This window comes from Anastrepha obliqua, chromosome 2 (genome assembly GCF_027943255.1).
Source record: "Anastrepha obliqua isolate idAnaObli1 chromosome 2, idAnaObli1_1.0, whole genome shotgun sequence".
Taxonomy (NCBI): domain Eukaryota; kingdom Metazoa; phylum Arthropoda; class Insecta; order Diptera; family Tephritidae; genus Anastrepha; species Anastrepha obliqua.
The window spans coordinates 96,302,812-96,323,674 of NC_072893.1; the positions used below are offsets into that span (position 1 = coordinate 96,302,812).

The 20,863-nt window shown below is 35.9% G+C and overlaps 1 protein-coding gene across 1 annotated transcript; it reads left to right on the forward strand.

Annotated features, from left to right (window-relative positions):
- The first annotated feature begins 2,199 nt into the window (after positions 1-2,199).
- On the forward strand, positions 2,200-3,204 carry LOC129238280 (rhoGEF domain-containing protein gxcJ-like). The gene has a single exon (XM_054873319.1). It carries the CDS (start codon positions 2,200-2,202, stop codon positions 3,202-3,204), a length of 1,005 nt encoding a protein of 334 aa, XP_054729294.1.
- The last annotated feature ends 17,659 nt before the right edge of the window (positions 3,205-20,863 follow it).

A 20,863-nucleotide genomic window follows, 5' to 3' on the forward strand; every position in this document is an offset into this window, starting at 1 on the left:
TTTTGTGGATTTATTTTCAAAGCACCGATTTTTGGTTTTTTACTCTCTTCTAACGCAAAATACTTCCTAAATACTGTGCCAAAATTGCAAGTAAATCGGAGAAACACTTACGGAGATACATGACTTTATTCGAAATAGACTAGTTGGGGACACTTGGGCCATAGAAGACTTTAAATGAGTTTTGTGTATTTAGTTTCCAAGCATCGATTTTTGGTTTTTTACTCTCTTCTAACGCAAAATACTTCCTAAATACTGTGCCAAAATTTCAAGTAAATCGGAGAAACACTTACGGAGATACATGACTTTATTCGAAATAGACTAGTTGGGGACACTTGAGCCATAGAAGACTTTAAATAAGTTTTGTGGATTTATTTTCAAAGTACCGATTTTTGGTTTTTTACTCTCTTCTAACGCAAAATACTTCCTAAATACTGTGCCAAAATTTCAAGTAAATCGGAGAAACACTTACGGAGATACATGACTTTATTCGAAGTAGACCAATTGGGGAAACTTGGGCCATAGAAGACTTTAAATGAGTTTTGTGTATTTAGTTTCCAAGCATCGATTTTTGGTTTTTTACTCTCTTCTAACGCAAAATACTTCCTAAATACTGTGCCAAAATTTCAAGTAAATCGGAGAAACACTTACGGAGATACATCACATTATCCGAAGTAGACTAGTTGGGAAACTTGGGCCATAGAAGACTTTAAATGAGTTTTGTGGATTTATTTTCAAAGCACCGATTTTTGGTTTTTTACTCTCTTCTAACGCAAAATACTTCCTAAATACTGTGCCAAAATTTCAAGTAAATCGGAGAAACACTTACGGAGATACATGACTTTATTCGAAATAGACTAGTTGGGGACACTTGGGCCATAGAAGACTTTAAATGAGTTTTGTGTATTTAGTTTCCAAGCATCGATTTTTGGTTTTTTACTCTCTTCTAACGCAAAATACTTCCTAAATACTGTGCCAAAATTTCAAGTAAATCGGAGAAACACTTACGGAGATACATGACTTTATTCGAAATAGACTAGTTGGGGACACTTGAGCCATAGAAGACTTTAAATAAGTTTTGTGGATTTATTTTCAAAGTACCGATTTTTGGTTTTTTACTCTCTTCTAACGCAAAATACTTCCTAAATACTGTGCCAAAATTTCAAGTAAATCGGAGAAACACTTACGGAGATACATCACATTATCCGAAGTAGACTAGTTGGGAAACTTGGGCCATAGAAGATTTATATGAGTTTTGTGGATTTATTTTCCAAGCACCGATTTTTGGTTTTTTACTCTCTTCTAACGCAAAATACTTCCTAAATACTGTGCCAAAATTTCAAGTAAATCGGAGAAACACTTACGGAGATACATGACTTTATTCGAAATAGACTAGTTGGGGACACTTGGGCCATAGAAGACTTTAAATGAGTTTTGTGTATTTAGTTTCCAAGCATCGATTTTTGGTTTTTTACTCTCTTCTAACGCAAAATACTTCCTAAATACTGTGCCAAAATTTCAAGTAAATCGGAGAAACACTTAAGGAGATATATGACTTTATTCGAAGTAGACCAATTGGGGAAAATTTGGGCCATAGAAGATTTATATGAGTTTTGTGGATTTATTTTCCAAGCACCGATTTTTGGTTTTTTACTCTCTTCTAACGCAAAATACTTCCTAAATACAGTCATCGACTGACACTTAAAGCGTACGGTTGTGCTCAGCAGTGGTATCGGTCTTTTTCTTTTGCGTTATATTCGTGAGTGTTTTTTCTTTTCTAGCGACTTTTCTTTTCTTTTGGTAAGAAAATCTTATTATAAGTGCTTTCTGTGGTGGTAAAAAAATTAAATGTCCCTCCAGGGACCTCCTCTTGGAGATAACAGGTTCGCCCTGTTATCAACAAGCCCAAAACCAAAGAGAAAAAAAGCGCAAACAATCACCAAAGAAATATTCCCTTCCCTCCCTTTAATTAAAAAGGACAACCCAAAATACCTTGTGGCTAGCGCAATAAACACAAATAAACAACTAAATAAATATTCATGTTTTGCCGTACACAAGGCTTTAAAGAATATCTCAACGGAGAAAATAGAAATTTCAAGTCTCAGAGACGGCAGCCTTCTGCTGTTTGTTAAAAACGATCTAGTTGCAAAAAAATTTCTCGCCACAACTAAACTAATTGGAGTTTGCGATGTGAAAATCGAAATGCACAACAATCTTAATCACTCTAAGGGCACTATTTATGCGCCTTGTCTAAATGATGTTCCGGAAACAGAAATAGTGGAAAATTTAAGTGATCAAGGTGTTGTCTCAGCATACAAATTCCTTAAACGTTATGATGGCCAAACTGTTGCTAGTGGAGTCGTGTTGCTCACATTCGACTTGTATCAGCTCCCAGAAAAACTGGAAGTCTCATGGTACACTACCAAAGTCAGACCTTACTTCCCGAACCCGATGAGGTGTAAAAGTTGTCAAATCCTTGGACACACAACTAAACGTTGTAACAAAACCCCAGCATGCGACTCATGTGCACTTCCACCTCACACGCCAACTCCATGCTCACGTACTTTTTGCGCAAATTGCTCAGGCGATCATGCTGCCTCCAGTAAATCATGCCCAAAATTCGTTCAAATGAAGCAAATAATTACGATAAAAACTGAAAAGAAATGCAGCATGCGCGAGGCTATTAGAATACATAAAATGCAAATACCCCCTACTCTTAATGAATCGTCACCCTCTTTCTCTAATGTAACTAAAAATACCTACAGTAATCCACAAAACAATATAAACACAACAAATACAACTAATCACCAAGCAGAACAAACCTCCAGAAACCCCAACAATTTAAATATCATCAAAACAAATAATACCACAAAAGGAAGTAACAAAAATACAATAAATACATCATTCAAGCCGGTATCACCTACTCCCACTGTTGACACTCTTCTACCCTCCACCAGCAATAATAACAATAGTAACCCACAAACCAAGCAAATATTTTCTACTACCAACAATGCTAACTCAGCAAACATAAACGCAAATGAATATAACGCGAATATCGATAGCACTGTTGACTGCGTACATAATAATTCAGTCGATTACTACAACACAAATCCAACTATTTTCTCCTTCCTTTCTCAACTTTCCCAGCTTCCCACCCACCCTCTTCCTCCTGTTATTACAGAAAGCCCACCCCAAAAAGAAGAATAGATGATACAAATAATACAATGGAACATTAATGGACTACTTAATAACTACATAGATTTAAATATACTAATTAATGAATTCAACCCGGCAATTGTCGCACTGCAAGAAACACATATTCCATCCAATAAAAGAACATACGCACCTAATAAATATAATAGCTATTTCCACAATTTGCCTCAAAATACCTTGTGTAAGCAAGGAATCGCTTTCTTTATAAAAAAATGCTTAAATCATAAAATAATCCCTATTTCATCTAATATATCCTGCCTAGCTATCGAGATTGATATAGGAAAAAAAATCACTTTAATTAATTTTTATATTCCTCCCTGCCAAAATTTTACTTACAAAGAGCTTACTGATATAATTACCAAATTTTCCACCCCAATTATAGTCCTAGGCGATTTCAATGCCTGGAGCCCATTGTGGGGCTCCGAGCACTCCAATAGAAGAGGAAATACTATTGAAGATTTAATTTTGACCCAAAATCTCATTGTCTTGAACGATGGCCTACCCACACACTTTTCCACACACCAAACCTTCACCCATCCTGATATCATTCTTGCATCCAGTTCTATAGCTCCCAGCCTTTCTTCTCGTACATTGGACGAACTCCACAACAGCGACCATTTCCCGCTTATAACATCCTTTTCCATCCCTGATTGGTACGAAGTCAAGCCAATATCAAAATTTTTAACGGGAAAAGCTGACTGGAAAAAATTTCATTCCTTATCCATAACCCTAACAAACACTAAAGCGGTTTCAAAAAACATCAACGCAGAAGCTGCCAATATTAAAACAATAATTCGTTCGGCAGCCCACCTGTCAATACCACAATCAAACACAAGAAAATTTTCCGCCAAACTACCATACTGGTCTAACCTACTTACCATATTAAGAAATAGCAAGCAAAAACTGTGGTCCAAATACAAGTACCACATGAACGATACCAACTTCGCTAATTATAAAAAAGCGAACGCTGTTTTCAGAAAAGAGCTTAAATCAGCTAAAAGGCATTCCTTGGAAAAACTCACAGCAAATATAAATCCCTCTTCAAGCCCTAAACAGATATGGTCAGATATTAGAATGCTGACAGGCAGCTCGCGTCGTTCTAACATACCATTTATTTATAATGAACAAGGTCCAATCTACGCTCCACCAGATATCGCTGAAGAATTTGCTAAATCCTGGTCAACCTACTCCCACGACTCCAATTTTCATTCCGCCTTCAACTCGCAAAAAAATCTAACCCTACCTGAAAATTACTCCAACCCATACCCTTCAATTGAAGCTTCGCTCATAGAATCCCAAATTTCTCAACATGAATTCGATTCCACGATCTCAAAAATGACAGGAAAGTCACCCGGCTTGGATAAAATATCCTATGAAATACTAAAAAACCTACCCAGCATCCTAAAAATCCGACTCCTGAATCTTTACAATGATATTTTCAATGCTGGAATCTTTCCTCAAGAATGGAAAACTGCTTTAATCGTCCCTATCCCTAAACCTAATAAACCCTCTACCCTCATTACGAACTTTAGACCTATCTCCTTACTCCCGTGCATGTCCAAAATTCTTGAGAAGATTATTTCCGTCCGAATTCTGTGGTTCGCTAAAGCAAAGGGACTTCTTAGTTCCAACCAATTTGGCTTCCAAAAAGGCATAGGAGTGACCGAGTCGCTTTTATACTTTGAACATCTCGCATCCTCGGCATTAGCGTCAGGTAATCACGTTTCCGTATTAAGTTTAGACTTCGAGAAAGCATTCGATAGAATCGGCATTCATGTTATTCTTAACCAACTCAAGCGCTGGAAAATCGGAAACAAAATATATAAATTCGTTAAATCCTTTTTAAGTAATCGCAAGTTTTCAGTCAGCGTTAATAATTGTAAATCACAGGCTCATAGACTCTTTAATGGTATACCACAAGGTTCACCTCTCTCCGTAACATTGTTCACAATAGCTTTCAATGAAATTAGTTCAATTATCGCCTCTAATGCCGAGGTGGAACATGTTATATATGCTGATGATGTTTTAATTTTTTCCAAATCAAAAAACCTTAACGAAGTCACTTATACTTTCCTGAACATTTTAAGCAGTATAAGCAAATGGTCAGAAATATCAGGCGCTAACATCTCAGCAAATAAATGCGCTACTTTTCATATATGTAGAAAACGTAAATGTTCCTTCCCCAGTTTGTCCTTTTCCAATGTACTAATCCCACATTCTAACACACTAAGGATTTTAGGCTTAACATTCGACAAAAAACTTACATATAAAGAACATTGTAAAGCCATTAGAATAAGCTTATTTTTAAGGCTTAACATAATTAAGTTTTTATCTTCTAAGCATTCCCACGTTCATCCACACACACTTGCTAACGTAACAAAGGCCTTACTGTTATCCAAAATCGATTTTGGACTTTGTATTTACGGTCACTGTGCCAAAGAAAATATCAAACTACTAAATGCTCCTTACCATGCGGCAGCTAGAAGGAGTATCCGCGCGTTTCCAACATCACCAACAAAAGCTGTTCTTGCAGAAGCAGGATTACCGGATATACCACACAGAGTCAACCGCAACACAATAATGCTCCTACCCAAACTTCTTCACTGCAGAAATAAAATATTACTTGGACTAGTCAACTCAGCGAAGCAACAACATAAAAATACCCGCAAACCGTCCACCATACAACGTTGTGTTGAACTAATGCACAAACTGAATGTCACATCAGATGCGATTTTGCCACCAATCCCAGTTTTTCCACCAGGCTTGAATCCGAAAATTAGTTTTATCGCGGATTTGCTGAAATTCCCCAAAGAGTCTACCTCCTCTAATGAATACGTCCAACATTTTAATGAAATCGTAGCTCCTTTAAGAAACGAATGGGAGTTCGTTTATACCGATGGATCTAAAACAGACACCAGTACATCGTTTGCAGTTACAAACCAGCTTGGTGTCACAATTTCAGTCGGGACTTTACCTTCCTACTGCTCAGTATTCACAGCGGAAGCAGCTGCATTGCTTGAAGCGGTAGTTTACACCTCCAACAAAGGCGGAAAATTCATTATTTGCAGCGATAGTAAATCCGTAATGGACGCTATATTGAACCACTCTAACGAAACTCCAATAATCACTGAAATCCGAAATAATATCGCATTAAATAAAAATTCCATAAGGATCATGTGGGTTCCGGGTCATGCCGGAATACAAGGCAACGAATACGCTGATACTAGAGCCAAAGAAGCTGCCCAAGAACCCCTTCACATCAGTGCACATTTTACTACCAAAGATATTCGAAAAATTGCACTAAAATCTCTTCAGGATGCGTACAATAGCCAATGGTTTAATTATCAACACCACTACAAGAAGTTCAACCCTACGGGCATCAAGCCGATATATCCTACACACATGCCTTCCAAGAACCTCAAGATATTTACACGCCTTCGAATCGGTCACACTATAGCCACCCATGTTCACATACTAAACAGCACAGTCAAACCAGCCTGTCCTTTTTGCAACTCAGACGACTACACGATTTCACACCTCCTCGATACCTGCCCAGGATTAAAATGCACTAGAAATGCAATTCACCCTAACTTTGAACTTTCGAAGCTACTCCACAACACAGATGACAATAGCATTAATTTAATTTGTAAATTTATTAAACTAACTAAATTAAAACTTTAACTCTTTGCGAAAACTAGATATACATACATATATAAAATTATACTCCGGTCAAACTCACACTACCCACTAATCTTTTAAAACTCCCTCAACTCCTCTCTCCCATCCTCTTGTTTAGTTACTTACCTATATTATTACTCTAATTAAGATACCATAAGCCGAAGGCCCTGGCAGCCAGTGCTTATTTCGTAAGTGGAATAGTTATTAATAACTGTTACTCTTTTAAATAAATAAATAAAATAAACTTCCTAAATACTGTGCCAAAATTTCAAGTAAATCGGAGAAACACTTACGGAGATACATGACTTTATTCGAAATAGACTAGTTGGGGACACTTGAGCCATAGAAGACTTTAAATAAGTTTTGTGGATTTATTTTCAAAGTACCGATTTTTGGTTTTTTACTCTCTTCTAACGCAAAATACTTCCTAAATACTGTGCCAAAATTTCAAGTAAATCGGAGAAACACTTACGGAGATACATCACATTATCCGAAGTAGACTAGTTGGGAAACTTGGGCCATAGAAGACTTTAAATGAGTTTTATGGATTTATTTTCAAAGCACCGATTTTTGGTTTTTTACTCTCTTCTAACGCAAAATACTTCCTATATACTGTGCCAAAATTTCAAGTAAATCGGAGAAACACTTACGGAGATACATGACTTTACCCGAAGTAGACTAGTTGGGGACACTTGGGCCACAGAAAGTTTAATCGAGTTTTGTGTATTTATTTTCCAAGCACCGATTTTTGGTTTTTTACTCTCTTCTAACGCAAAATACTTCCTAAATACTGTGCCAAAATTTCAAGTAAATCGGAGAAACACTTGCGGAGATACATGACTTTATCCGAAGTAGACTAGTTGGGGAAACTTGGGCCATAGAAGACTTTAAATGAGTTTTGTGGATTTTCCAAATAGTTGAAGTGGAACACAGAGGGAACAGCTCTGTAACGAGGTATTAGTGTATTTACATCTGAAGAAATAATCGAGGAAATCATGATAGGCGAAGAAAACTAGAACGCCGTCACAAATTTCGTGAGGGTGTTATTAAAAAAGGCGTGAAATGGAAGCTTATGTGGAAGAGCATTCAGCATTTGTTTTTCAAAAAAGGCGACCTTGGACGCAGGGTGAGTAAGTGAATGTGTCCTTCTTAGGACACCGTTTTGGACCTCTACCATGAAGCAATGCGGAGGGGAAAAGGGGAGGGATGTTTTTATTGTAATCATCCCATTCGTAGTAACGACGGTTATTACATGGAAGATGATTCAATGTTAAAATTTCCTCTTCACCAGAAACTTCATCTGTCAGCATCATTTCAGCATTGGCATTCTCCGGTGGAGAAATTGTTATTTTATATTATATTTCTTACTACCAAACCCGGCCCGCTTCGCTGGGCAAAGACATGGTGGGTCCACGTTTTGGCATATATTTCGAGACCCTAGTCATCAATAGGTATGAAAATTACCCCACATTAAAGCACTTATCGACAGCTTTCATTTGATGCCCATATTGCACATCCACAACCAAAGGTTACCCGGGCCCACGTTTTGACCTATATCTCGAGACCCCAGTCACGGTTCGGCATGAGAAATACTCTGTACTAAAGCATTCACCAACAGCTTCCAATTGATATCCATATTGTACAAACACATTCTAGGGTCCACGTGTTGGTCTCTATCTCGGGACCCTAGTCACGGAGCGGCATGAAAAATACTCTGAACTAAAGCATTCACCAACAGCTTCCATTTGATACCCATATTGTATATACACATCCGAAGGTTACCCGGGTCCACGTTTTGACCATTTTCCCGGCAATTATTCGAATTTTTCTCGCCTTTAAAACCTTCCCTAGACCTCCACGAATAATTCAAGACCAAGATAAAATAAATCCGTTCAGCCATTCTCGAGTTATAAGCGAACATAGGGACAGATTTTCACATTTATATATATAGATATATGGATGTATTCATTGAGAGACAAAGGTTTGCTATCCCTTGACCTTATGTCCTATGTCCTATGACCCCATTTCACTATCTATTTTTATAACGATTATGAAGTGTGATATCACTTCATTTAAAGCAAAAATTTGACTTTTTAAATTTAGTTTAATTGTTTTGTTAGACAGGTTATAAGCTTTCATAAGTGGATTATGTGCAAAACCTACGTTTCTACTACAAGAAATCTTAAAAAAACTTACCTCTTCGAAGGCATATGAATAGTTGACTACGCAAATCCCAATAAAAATGAAAATGCTCTTCGAAATTACAACTTTAAAGGAAGTTATACTCGTATGCGCCGAAATATTGCTAAACGATCACGGTGACGATGTGTAAATTATGAACAACAGATCTCCGGGCCTTGCTGTTACTAAAATTAAGGTAAATAGTGTTTATTGATGTGTTTGATCTTTTTAGCGATCGGCCATCAAAGATGGGTTAACGGATTACTTAACCCTAAAGTAGTCGCGCCCCTGAAACTGACGTAACTGGTCGCGCGGTGTACATATGTAATCCATTTTAAAATAAAAAAAACAAAAGATAAATATTTAATTCTTCCATTGCTTTTGTTTTAAATATTCTTGCTATTGTTCAATTTATTAATATTAATCAAAAATAACATAAATAAACTTTCTGTTCTTACATAAAATAAATAAAAACCAAAACTTCATTTTTTAACAAAAAATTAGGATACTTCACAAAAGTATAAAATATATATAAAATAACCAGAAGATAATTAAGATGTTTTAATTGCTTTCAAAACATGACAAACATACAGTCTTGGAATGATCAGGACAAATGTGTTTATTGCTTTTATTACGGGCCCTTCCACAATCGTAGCAACGACCGACGTAGTTATTGTGCGTTGGACCTTGATGAGTTAAAACTTGTGGAAGATCCTGGAAGTCTTTTATTTTAAATGGCAGTGTTCTAGGTAGCGTCGTAAGTGTTAATCTTTGGTGAGCCAGTGGTTTCATCCAAGGCAAGGCTAAGTCTATGAGGAAATCACGCCTTTTAAGGGGGGAAGCTGGTCTAGAGCGCAAAAAATGGGCATATTTTATGAATTTATTTTGACTCAACAAAAGAATCAATCGAAAATCTGTGAAATAGGTTTAATAATATAGCTTTCATGGTACAAATACAAAATTTTTCGTCTGAATTAATTTCAAAATGGCCGCTGTCCAGCAGTTCTCCTAAGGCGCCTTTTTTCTAGTGGGTCCATTGCCGAAGACGTAAACTCCTTAATTTTTGTCCTGGATCAAAAAATAAAATTTTTTTAGTTTCTATATAACAACAGAAAGAGACGTACGTAGGATTTTTTCGATATTTTGTTTTTTCGCGAAATGGTGCACGTTTGAACAAAAAGTTACAATTTTCACTATAAAGAACGACATAAAATTGTTGATTAAAAAAAAAACTATGTAATATAAATAAAAAATCCTACGTACGTCTCCGGAGAAAGGTATTTCGAATGTATTGTCAAAATTTCGTAAGAATCGGTAAAGATTTGTTCGAGTTATGTCTTCGGCCAGTTTAAAAGTGATTTCGAGAAAAACGCGTTTAAAGTTGTAAGTAGCGTTCGGGGCATACCTGCGAGGCACTGCCGTCGAATGAAAAATTTGGGCACTTAGACATTTTTGCTGGCATCCCTCATTTGGTATATTATTTCTAAGACCCTAAAGCACCTTTTAAGACAAAAAAAAAATTTTCGATTTTTTCAAAATTCTAGACCAGCTTCCCCCCTTAACAGATTCATAGTTACTGTTTGCAGTGTAAATGCATAATGCGTTGAGAGTACTGAGGTTTATAAGATTATAGAACTTAGTCAGCGGCCACCTTCTCGAATCCATAGATACGTCATAAAGAGGACACATCTTGTCAACCAGAACAAAGCCATTTTTAGTGCGATTATAGTATGTATGTTATTATTTCCGGCTTTCGTTGATCTCCGATGTCAGAATCAATCGCTTTATCGTTGTGCTAGCTATTTTAAATTCCCGGGGAACTTCTCTTTTATCTTTTCGAACGGTAGCAACCATTGTAATTCCATTATCAAATAATTGCTTTGCAATATATAGTAATATTGATATGTTTATTCAAAATTGGTTGCACCATTCTCATCACGCTATCAAATCTCTGGTTGCTTAACCGAAATGGACCTTCGTGTTGTTGGCCGGCGTAAATTCCTAAGTTATAGGTGTATGGGAAATGAACATCTACAAGTGCAAAAACTTTCAGTCCATACTTAGCACTGAAGGACAAGAGTTGTTCGTCCAAAGTCATTTCAGCACTTGGTGTATAATACTTTTGAAAATTTCCAAAAACCAAATCAAATATTTCGCGAATATCCGCTAGTTTATCGATGCTTGCACGATCTTGACGATCAGTAATATGATCAAAGCGTATAACTCTAAGAAGGAACTTAAATCGTTGTTCAGACATGGTCAAATATATTGAACCTATTCCAGTGTGTTTTTCCTTATCAAATATTTGACTTGTACTTGACCGGCTTACCTTTAACATACCAGCCATTAGTAAAATTCCTAAAAATCCTTTAATTTCAATTTCATCTGTTGATTTGGCATCCCTTTCACGTGCATATTTAGTCTTAATACTTTCCATATTTATATTAGTATATTTTATAATGAGGCCAATTATATCATCGTCTAAAAAAAGTGACATGCAGTCCTCGGATTTGGTTCTTTGTCGAGCGATTCTTTTAGAACCGGGGGGCACAAACACAATATTATGCCTTCCTATTCTACCACTATTAGCGGGGGCATTCTTTGTCCACAAAGTATTATCAACACCTAGATATGTTGCTTCACGTCTGTCTCGCCGAGGGGGCTCATTATCGTAGTCAGATACTTGATTACAAACGTCTTGCTCTTGCTCGGATTCTGTGTCAGACCACTCCTCTCCAATAAAGTCCTATTCGTCTTGTGAACATGATAAATCGTCATCAAATTAATCACTTTCAATTTCGGACAATCACGCTGCAATCTGATTTTCTTTCCGATTTGCCATGATCTTCAAACCCAAAGAAATTTCTATGTACGATTAGCATATGTACATATGTAAAGCAAGAAAGAAAGTTCCATAAAATTTTAAAATAAAAAAGTATGCCAAAAGTCCACTTTTCTTTACAAAGTATAACTAGATATTAGCGTAAAACCTAATTTAAAATACTTACATAATCGGTCACGCGGCATACATACGTAGACCATGAATTTCACGAACCTCTAGCGACACAACTGCACGCGACAACTAACAGCGGAACACTGAGAGTGACTCTCTATTTGTTAGTTACAAGTAGCAAAAATCTCCGATGAAATCGATGCACGATTTTCAAGAAACTTAAAATTTAACAACTGTGGATTACATATGTAGACCGCGCGACTACTGCAGGGTTAATTTTTAAACTTCTGGTAATAAATTTTGTATAGCTGCTATTCGTTTTTGGGAAGCAGAGGAGACTGAAAAGCAATTACTGGAGGCTATGCAAATCACTTTCATGCTGGGTGTGCTAAAAATAAATAAAACAATTCGAAAATTATTGTAACTAGAATTGCTTTAATTCGCGTTAATTTTGATTATAACTAAAAATTTAATAAGTGGCAGCATCAAGGCCCTCCTTTTTGGGTTGTAAATATGTAGGCATTTTTTAATTTGTAGTTATTGAATATCCGTGAAACACTAAAATGAAGAAACAAGTTTTTTCTAATAGCGTTCGCCCCTCGACGCACAATGGCAAACCTCCGAGTGTATTTCTGCCATGAAAAAGATCTTTATAAAAAATATCTGCCATTTAGAGTTGGCTTAAAGCTGTATCTCCATGGTATCTCCCTTTGTGGAACAAAATCAAGCCGCACGCTACAATAGGAGGAGGAGTTCGACCAAACACCCAAAAAGGCTGTACAGCATGTACATAGTTAGCTGGATATAAACAGACTTTTTGTGGGCATCATCATGTAAAAGCAGCGAGCCAAATGCAACGTAAAGTGATCGGGACATTGCCACCCCTAGTTGAAAAATAGTGAACGTATAGTGCATTTATAGTTAGTTGAGTTTCCTACATATAAGAATTAAACATCGCAGTGAATATGTCATTACATACATATATAGGTACATACATACATTTATTATGTAGTATGAACATAAATGCATTAAGTCTTTTAACTGTCCCCAAAGATGTATATTCTAAGAGGATTATTTTTTTCCTTTCATATCATTTTTTCTTGGATGAAAGTTCCATAATTTCAGTTTTCCTCTTTCAAACAGCTTTCTCTGATTTGGACGAATTAATTTGGATAACATGAAATGGGTTTGACAATTTTTACATAAATTATTTTCTATGCATATATGATTTCAATTTGAACAACAACAAAACACACTTATTCATATATGAATGCATATGAAAGACTTAGCGTATCTATCGGTTTTCAAAAGAAAATGCTTCCGCTGATAAACTGGCATATCCTTGATTGCGTACACAGATGTGCATGTATATTAATGTAAGTATATGTGTAAAACTAGCCGTTTGAGTCTATGCATGAACACATGAAGTACACAAATAAACTTGACAGTTCAATAGCTAACATTTGAAAAAGATCTAAAACATAAAAGTTAGGCGCTGGGAAAATAAAATGATGTAACAGGCAGTCTACATTTTTTGTAGGGATTGCTTGGGCGTACTTGTGATTGAGTTGGACTAACTTTTGGCAAGGATTGGCTTCAGGTTCGGTTGTGGTGTCGGCAAGGGTTATAAATCAAGTTTAAATTGCGCATATGAATTGCTTTATTGGCATTCTTTCTTAAGCAAATGCCAGCACATACTAACATGCCAACACACACTATATATACACACACATAAAGTTCTGCATGCAAATAAATTCAAGCTTTCCCATGATACGCAATGTTATATTCTTAGCTTCCTTCCCCATTTCACTTCATTTAATTTTAGCGTTACTTAGAAAAATGTTACATTTGATTGCTTGAAAAAGCGCACTTAGGAATGAAACAATTTAGAAAATCATATATCATTTCAATTTTGTCTGACAAGTTTTCTAAACGCAAGGGATGCTTTCCATTTCAATTCAACTGGGCTATTCGGGTCATGTTCTTCGATTTCGATGTAACTCAAATATGTTGCTCTCTGGTCAAAATAATGAGACACGTATTTTTTTGTTCGCCCGAAAAAATTCTTTCTCAAGAGTTATCGGCAATTTTGTTTTTCGGCTCAACCTCGATTTTTTTTAATTATGTAAGAAAAATTTTTTTTTAAATGCCCATAACTTAGTCAAAAATGAACCGATTTTAATAATTCTGGGTTCAAAATGATCGTAATTACTTACACGAGCGACTTCATGTAGAAACAATTGCAAAAAAGTAGTTGAAAATTTTTTATTTAGCAAAAAAGAAAAAAAATTTAAATTTTTTCGAAATTCAATATTTCAAAAAGTGTATTTTTGTTTTTTTTATAACTTTTTCCAAATCAAAAGGACATCTCAAACTTTAATTGAGCTGAATGCCTAGTAGCTAAAATGCGTTGGTTTTGAGTAATGAATTTTTGAGTAAAAAACCTGTTTCGCACTTTTTGTTTTTTGCAAAATAAAAAATTTTCAACTAATATACCTTTATGCAACTGTTTCTACATGAAATCGCTCGTATAAGTAATGATCATCATTTTGAACCCAAAATTATTAAAATCGGTTCATTTTTGACTAAGTTATGGGCATTTAAAAAAAAAATTTTCTTACATAATTAAAAAAAATCGAGTTTGAGCCGAAAAACAAAATTGCCGATAAAGCTTGAAAAAAATTTTTTTCGGGCGAACAAAAAAATACGTGTCTCATTATTTTGACCAGAGAGCAACATATTTGAGTTACATCGAAATCGAAGAACTTGTCCCGAATAGCCCTTTTGAATTGAAATGGAAAGAATCTATATAAGAAATTTTTTTTAATTACTCATAACTTAGTCAAAAATAAGCCGATTTGAATGATTCTGGGTTCAAAATAATCGTAATTACTTACACAAGCGACTTCATGTAGAAACAATTGCAATAAAGAAGTTGGAAATGTTTTATTTTGCAAAAAACAAAAAGTGCGAAACAGGGTTTTTACCCAAAAATTCATTACTCAAAAACAACGCATTTTAGCTAATAGGCATTCAGCTCAGTTAAAGTTTGAGATGTCCTTCTGATTTGGAAAAAGTTATAAAAAAAACAAAAATACACTTTTTGAAATATTGAATTTCGAAAAAATTTAAATGTTTTTTCTTTTTTGCTAAATAAAAAATTTTCAACTACTTTTTTGCAATTGTTTCTACATGAAGTCGCTCGTGTAAGTAATTACGATCATTTTGAACCCAAAATTATTAAAATCGGTTCATTTTTGACTAAGTTATGGGCATTTAAAAAAAAAATTTTCTTACATAATTAAAAAAAATCGAGTTTGAGCCGAAAAACAAAATTGCCGATAACTCTTGAGAAAAAATTTTTTCGGGCGAACAAAAAAATACGTGTCTCATTATTTTGACCAGAGAGCAACATATTTGAGTTACATCGAAATCGAAGAACATGACCCGAATAGCCCGGTTGAATTGAAATGGAAAGCATCAAGGAAGTTTGCCTGGAAAATATTGAATTGGCACTTCTTTGACTTTTTTCTTAAAGGCTAAGCGATTCTGTTGTTTTCCTTTGCGCTGCTACCGTCAGCAAGTACCGCAACAACGACTGGAGATTTTGAATCTGTTCTAATTGTAATTTGATGTACTATATCTATCTGTGTTTACGGCTTGTTATTTAAGGGGCAAGACCTAACGGAATGCAAATAAGACAGGTATTACCATTTTTTTGACGCAGCTTTTATTTACGTTTAGTTCATATATTGAATTTCAAAATACAGCTTTAAACTGAAAACAAAGTAAATGAGGGACGCTTCTCAAAGTTTTATAAATTAAACCTTACATCAATTGGAGACAATTCGAAATTGTTTTCATTCCAAAAGCTGGTAGAAACTCACATACCCATCTAAAAGACTTAAGACCGATAGCTCTTTCTTTCTTCCTATTGAAAACTTTGGAGAGGTTGATAGAATTTCATTTAAGCCTAACTATAGATAGAAATCTTATCTCTACGTCACAACATGCCTACACGAAAGGGAAATCGGTTGATACAGCTCTACATAACCTTATTTTCACGGCAGAGAGTTCACTGCACAAACAGGAATTTACTTTAGCCGCTTTCCTTGATATTGAAGAGGCCTTTAACAATGTTGAAGGGGGGGGGGGGGGGGGGGGGGGTAATTACTGCAGCACTCACTGATCTTGGGGTAGAACCGGGCTTGATAGGCTTCATTGGCAAAATGCTAAACAGCAGAATCATTGAAGCGGAACTAGGAGAATCGCTGCTCAGGAGATTGGTAAGTAGAGAAACACCGCAAGGTGGAGTCTTCTCACCGTTTCTATGGAACGCAGTTGTAAATAAACTTCTGTTAATACTGGAATAGGTGGGCTGTAAGGTGATAGCTTACGCCGATGATGTTGTCATTGCTGTCTCTGGTAAATTTGTATCTACATTAAGAGACCTAATACAAAATGCTCTAGATATACTTTCGTGGTGGGCAGGAAAGTGTGGTCTAGGAGTCAACCCAGACAAAACACAACTTATATTGTTCACTAGGAAACACAAAATCCCTCAGCTAAGTCCAATTATGCTCAAGGGGGAAGCTCTTGTGATTTCGGAAGAAACCAAGTACTTGGGACTAACCATAGATAGAAAACTGACTTGGAAGTCAAACATCTTAAAAAGAGTCAGGAAAGCGAACCTAACTTTGTATGCCTGTAAGAGAGCTTTAGGTAAGACCTGTGGAATTAAATCCAAGGTTGCTCATGGGCTCTACACTGCTGTCGTCAGACCCCTTTTCTATATGGAAATGTTGTCTGGTGGTGTGCTATGCAGAAAAAAACCGATTCTAATTTATTGAATAAGGTGCAGAGATCAGCAGAATTAGCAATATGTGGCGTCATGAAAACCACGCCATCCATGGCTTTGGATAACATACTACATCTGCCACCCCTAGATCTCTTCTGCAAATACTCAGGGGCCTGCTCCGCTTTAAGGCTCAAAGCGAGCTCACAATGGACGACTGTCACACATGGACATTCAACCATCTTAGACTCCTACACGGATATACCCAGTGTCTGTGATTATCACCCTCCCATTCTCTGCTCAAAAGGAATTTCCTAATGAAAATCACTTCTAGACTAGAATGGTTTGAAGAAGATCGAACACCCAACATACCCGTTAAGATCTACACGGACGGGTCTAAAATGGACACCGGTGTAGGATCAGGGTTATTTTGCGAAGAGCTTTCTATTAGTGAATCCTTTAAACTACCGGATCAGTGTAGCGTTTTTCAAGCGGAAATAAACGCTATTCATGAAGCCTTAAAATGGTTAAAGATAAACAGAATATCATCAACGGATATCTGCATTCTATCAGACAGCCAAGCTGCCCTACGAGCCCTGGATGCATTCCAAACAACATCAAGGAGTTTCTTCGTTGTCGCCAATCTCTTAATGAGATGGCCATACAATATCGTATAATCTTATGCTGGGTTCCAGGCCACAGATATATACCTGGGAACTGTAGGGCAGACCAATTTGCAAAAGAAGGTACCTATATGCCAGACATAAGTAATTTTATGGAGATACCTCTCGCAACTTGTAAGCTTCTCATTAAGGACGCATTAATCAGGTCTGCAAATCAAAGATGGATTAGCGTTAACACTTGTGAAAGTGCTAGACAAACATGGCCAAGGCTAAATTTACGTCTGTCCAAGAGTATTATAAAACTGAATAGACTTCAAATCAGGACCTTAGTAGGGGCCCTCACAGGACATTGTCTCATGGGAAATCATGCAAGGAGATTAGGCGTATACACGCATGATTTCTGTTGTAGCTGCAGAAATAAGGAGGAGTTGGAAACAATTCAACACCTTTTTTGCACATGTCCAGCTCTAGCCAGAAGTAGAAACCAATTTTTAAAATCCTACTTCTTAATGAATATAATATAGATAATCTATACATTTTAGGTATCAACAACCTTTTACGCTTTGTCAAAAGCTCAGGATGGTTTAATATGGAGAGGGAAATGTAGCTCAGCCCCCGCGGTTCACAACGGTCCCATTTCGTGGTCTAAGTGGCATCGTTGTCTCTATGTGCGATACGGCTGCCAAACCTAACCTAACCTTACATCAATTTCTGCTTCAAAAAATTTTTCTTTTATAAAAATAAGAAAATAATCCGATGTTACACTGTCTAAAATATATTCAAAAAGATGTTCCCGGAAGATTGAAAGTCGTTTGAGTCATAACGGCCACTGTTTTGAGAAAATGCGACTTCGAGAAAAACCAAAGAAGATAAAAAACGATATGCACTCTCCTGCAGCGCTGTCTTTAACCATTCATGATTTTACTAATTATTTATATATTTTCATCGAAATTATGTTAAAATATTCATAAAAATATGCATGTACTTTAAATAATCAAATTTTTGTAAAATTCAGGGTTATCTCTTATTAATATAATTTTTACCAGAGTTAAATGTTCATATGATTCGCGAATGTTTTGCTCTACTTGCAATAATAAAATATCTAATACATGTAATGAGCTCATAGCTTACTCCTTATGATTTATCAAACCCACAGATTTTTGTTTCAGATACTCATGATTCTACTGCATTTTCCGTCAATATTACTGCCCACTGTGGTAAATATTATTGCTTCCTGTTTTCCTTTCAAAGAGTGTCAAATAGGGAAAAATCTGCCTGGAAAATTTGTAAAAATGTTGTGGACCATTTTTTTTTAATAGAAGAGCTTTTTCAAGTAATCGATCATCGGCTTATATCATTCAAAATTAAATGTAATAATAACAGTAAACATCCACTTCATTTCCGAGAACTTAGGGGAAAGGAAGAAAAGAGAACTTAGGAAAATCATAATTTTTAGTTTACAAAAACATATTTTAAAGTTGAAGTTCAGGGAAAGTCTAAGAACTTTTTATAAAATATAAAGTTCCAGTAACAAAAAAAAAATATATATATATGAAGGGAAAGAATAAATAAAAGAATGTTAAAAGTATTAAAACAGTGCATGTGGCTAATTAAGATTTAAATTAAAATCATTTTTGTGGATCAGTGTTATTATTAGTTTTAAGACTTACTTTGGTTAGCTTGATCACCATCCATTACTATTACTTCAATAATGGGAAGTATGTAGCCCATAAAACCCCCCTTGGTTGCACGCATGATTGCTAGGTATAACATACTAAAACGATCTCTCTTACTTTGTTTAACTAAACCTACGCATTTTCTTCAGTACACCGTCCGTTTTCAAAAAAAAAAAAAAATACACGGCTATACGAAGATTGTAGCAGCCCTCAGAGAGCAACGGGATGCCACCGTCAAAAGTTCGGTTCACAAGTAGGTTATTTCTAAAATTTTCACTATAAGTCATACTTCAATATGATCGATTAGATCGAATTGACTATTTTGAATTTATCATACTCAAAGATCCATGGTGTTCAGGATATAAAGATGTCCCAAAAACCTCTCTACCAGCTGCACTCAGATTCATTCGCAGCCACTTTCAAGCAATAATGTTGCAATATGATAGTGCAGATGACCAAAATAGAGTACAGAAAACTTGGGTGATCTATTCAATAATTCAAATGCAAGCAAAAAAATAACAAACTTTAATTACAAAGCGAAAAACAAATTTAAGAAATAAACATAAGCATCCCTGCTCAGATTTCTCATAGAGAGTACGCAAACAGTGTTACCCCAAATTGAACCATGACCTTCACCAACATAACTTTAGTATGGTGCCCGTCCTCCTGATTTCTCAATACCAATAAATTATGCATTTATATATCACAAATCAACAAAACTCTCCGAGTCAAATCTGATCAATAAAGTTTTGCGCACGATCAGCAGCACGCGCACAATCAAGCAATTTATTTATTTTTATATAAGATGGGGTAAAAGGGAAACCGTTAGAATAAAATATTTATTTAAAGCAATACACTAGTATAAGTAGGAAATGAGTCAATTAAGTTTGAGCTTTCTTTGGGGCGGCGAGTACGGCATAGATTGGTTCGAATCTCCGTAAAACATCATAATAAAGAAATAGTTTTTTCGAATAGCGGTTGCCCGTAAGCAGGCAATGGCGAACATCCGAGTGTATTTCTGCCATGAAAAAGCTCCTCAGCTTAAAACTGTAGGTCCCTCCATTTGTGGAACAACATCAAGCCGCACACCACAAACAGGAGGAGGGTGTAAGAGTCAATTAGATATAAATATGGGTTTTTTAATAGGTGCGCTTCAACTTTTTCCGATAGGGAGGGCGAACGACGCCATATTTTTTATTTTTCGCTTGTCATTTGTAAACTTCATTAGTATACATTTCATCATGGAACGCTACACACTTGAGCAACGATTGCAAATCGTGCAAATTTTTTATGAAAATAATCGTTCTGTTGCTGCTACTTTAAGAGCATTACGGCCATTTTACGGTCCATTTAACAAGCCGTCCCGGTTTGAGGTTATGTGAATTCATTGGTCTACAGTAACAAGCCGGCGACGATTTGTGAGCTCAGAGCGAAATTGCTGGAATTTCGGCCGATTTATGCAAAAGAGTGGTCGAAAATTGGGTTCAACGATTGGACTTCGTAAAACGTGCATGCGGTGGTCATGCAAAAGAAATCGAATTTCATACTTAAATGTATATGTTCAAACTCGATAATAAAAAAAAAATTAGTTAAAAAAGTCAAACCGTTTGTGTTTTATTCAAAAAAGTTCAAAAGTTGAAGCGCTCTTACTGAAAAACCCTATATATTATATATGTGTGCGTACAAATATTGATTATTCATTTATGCAGTTTAAAGTTTCTTTTAGCATAACATATACTTACACTGT

Bases quoted from the DNA above. Each gene is read 5' to 3' on its own strand.
- LOC129238280 (XM_054873319.1), top strand. From the start codon at position 2,200: ATGCACAACAATCTTAATCACTCTAAGGGCACTATTTATGCGCCTTGT.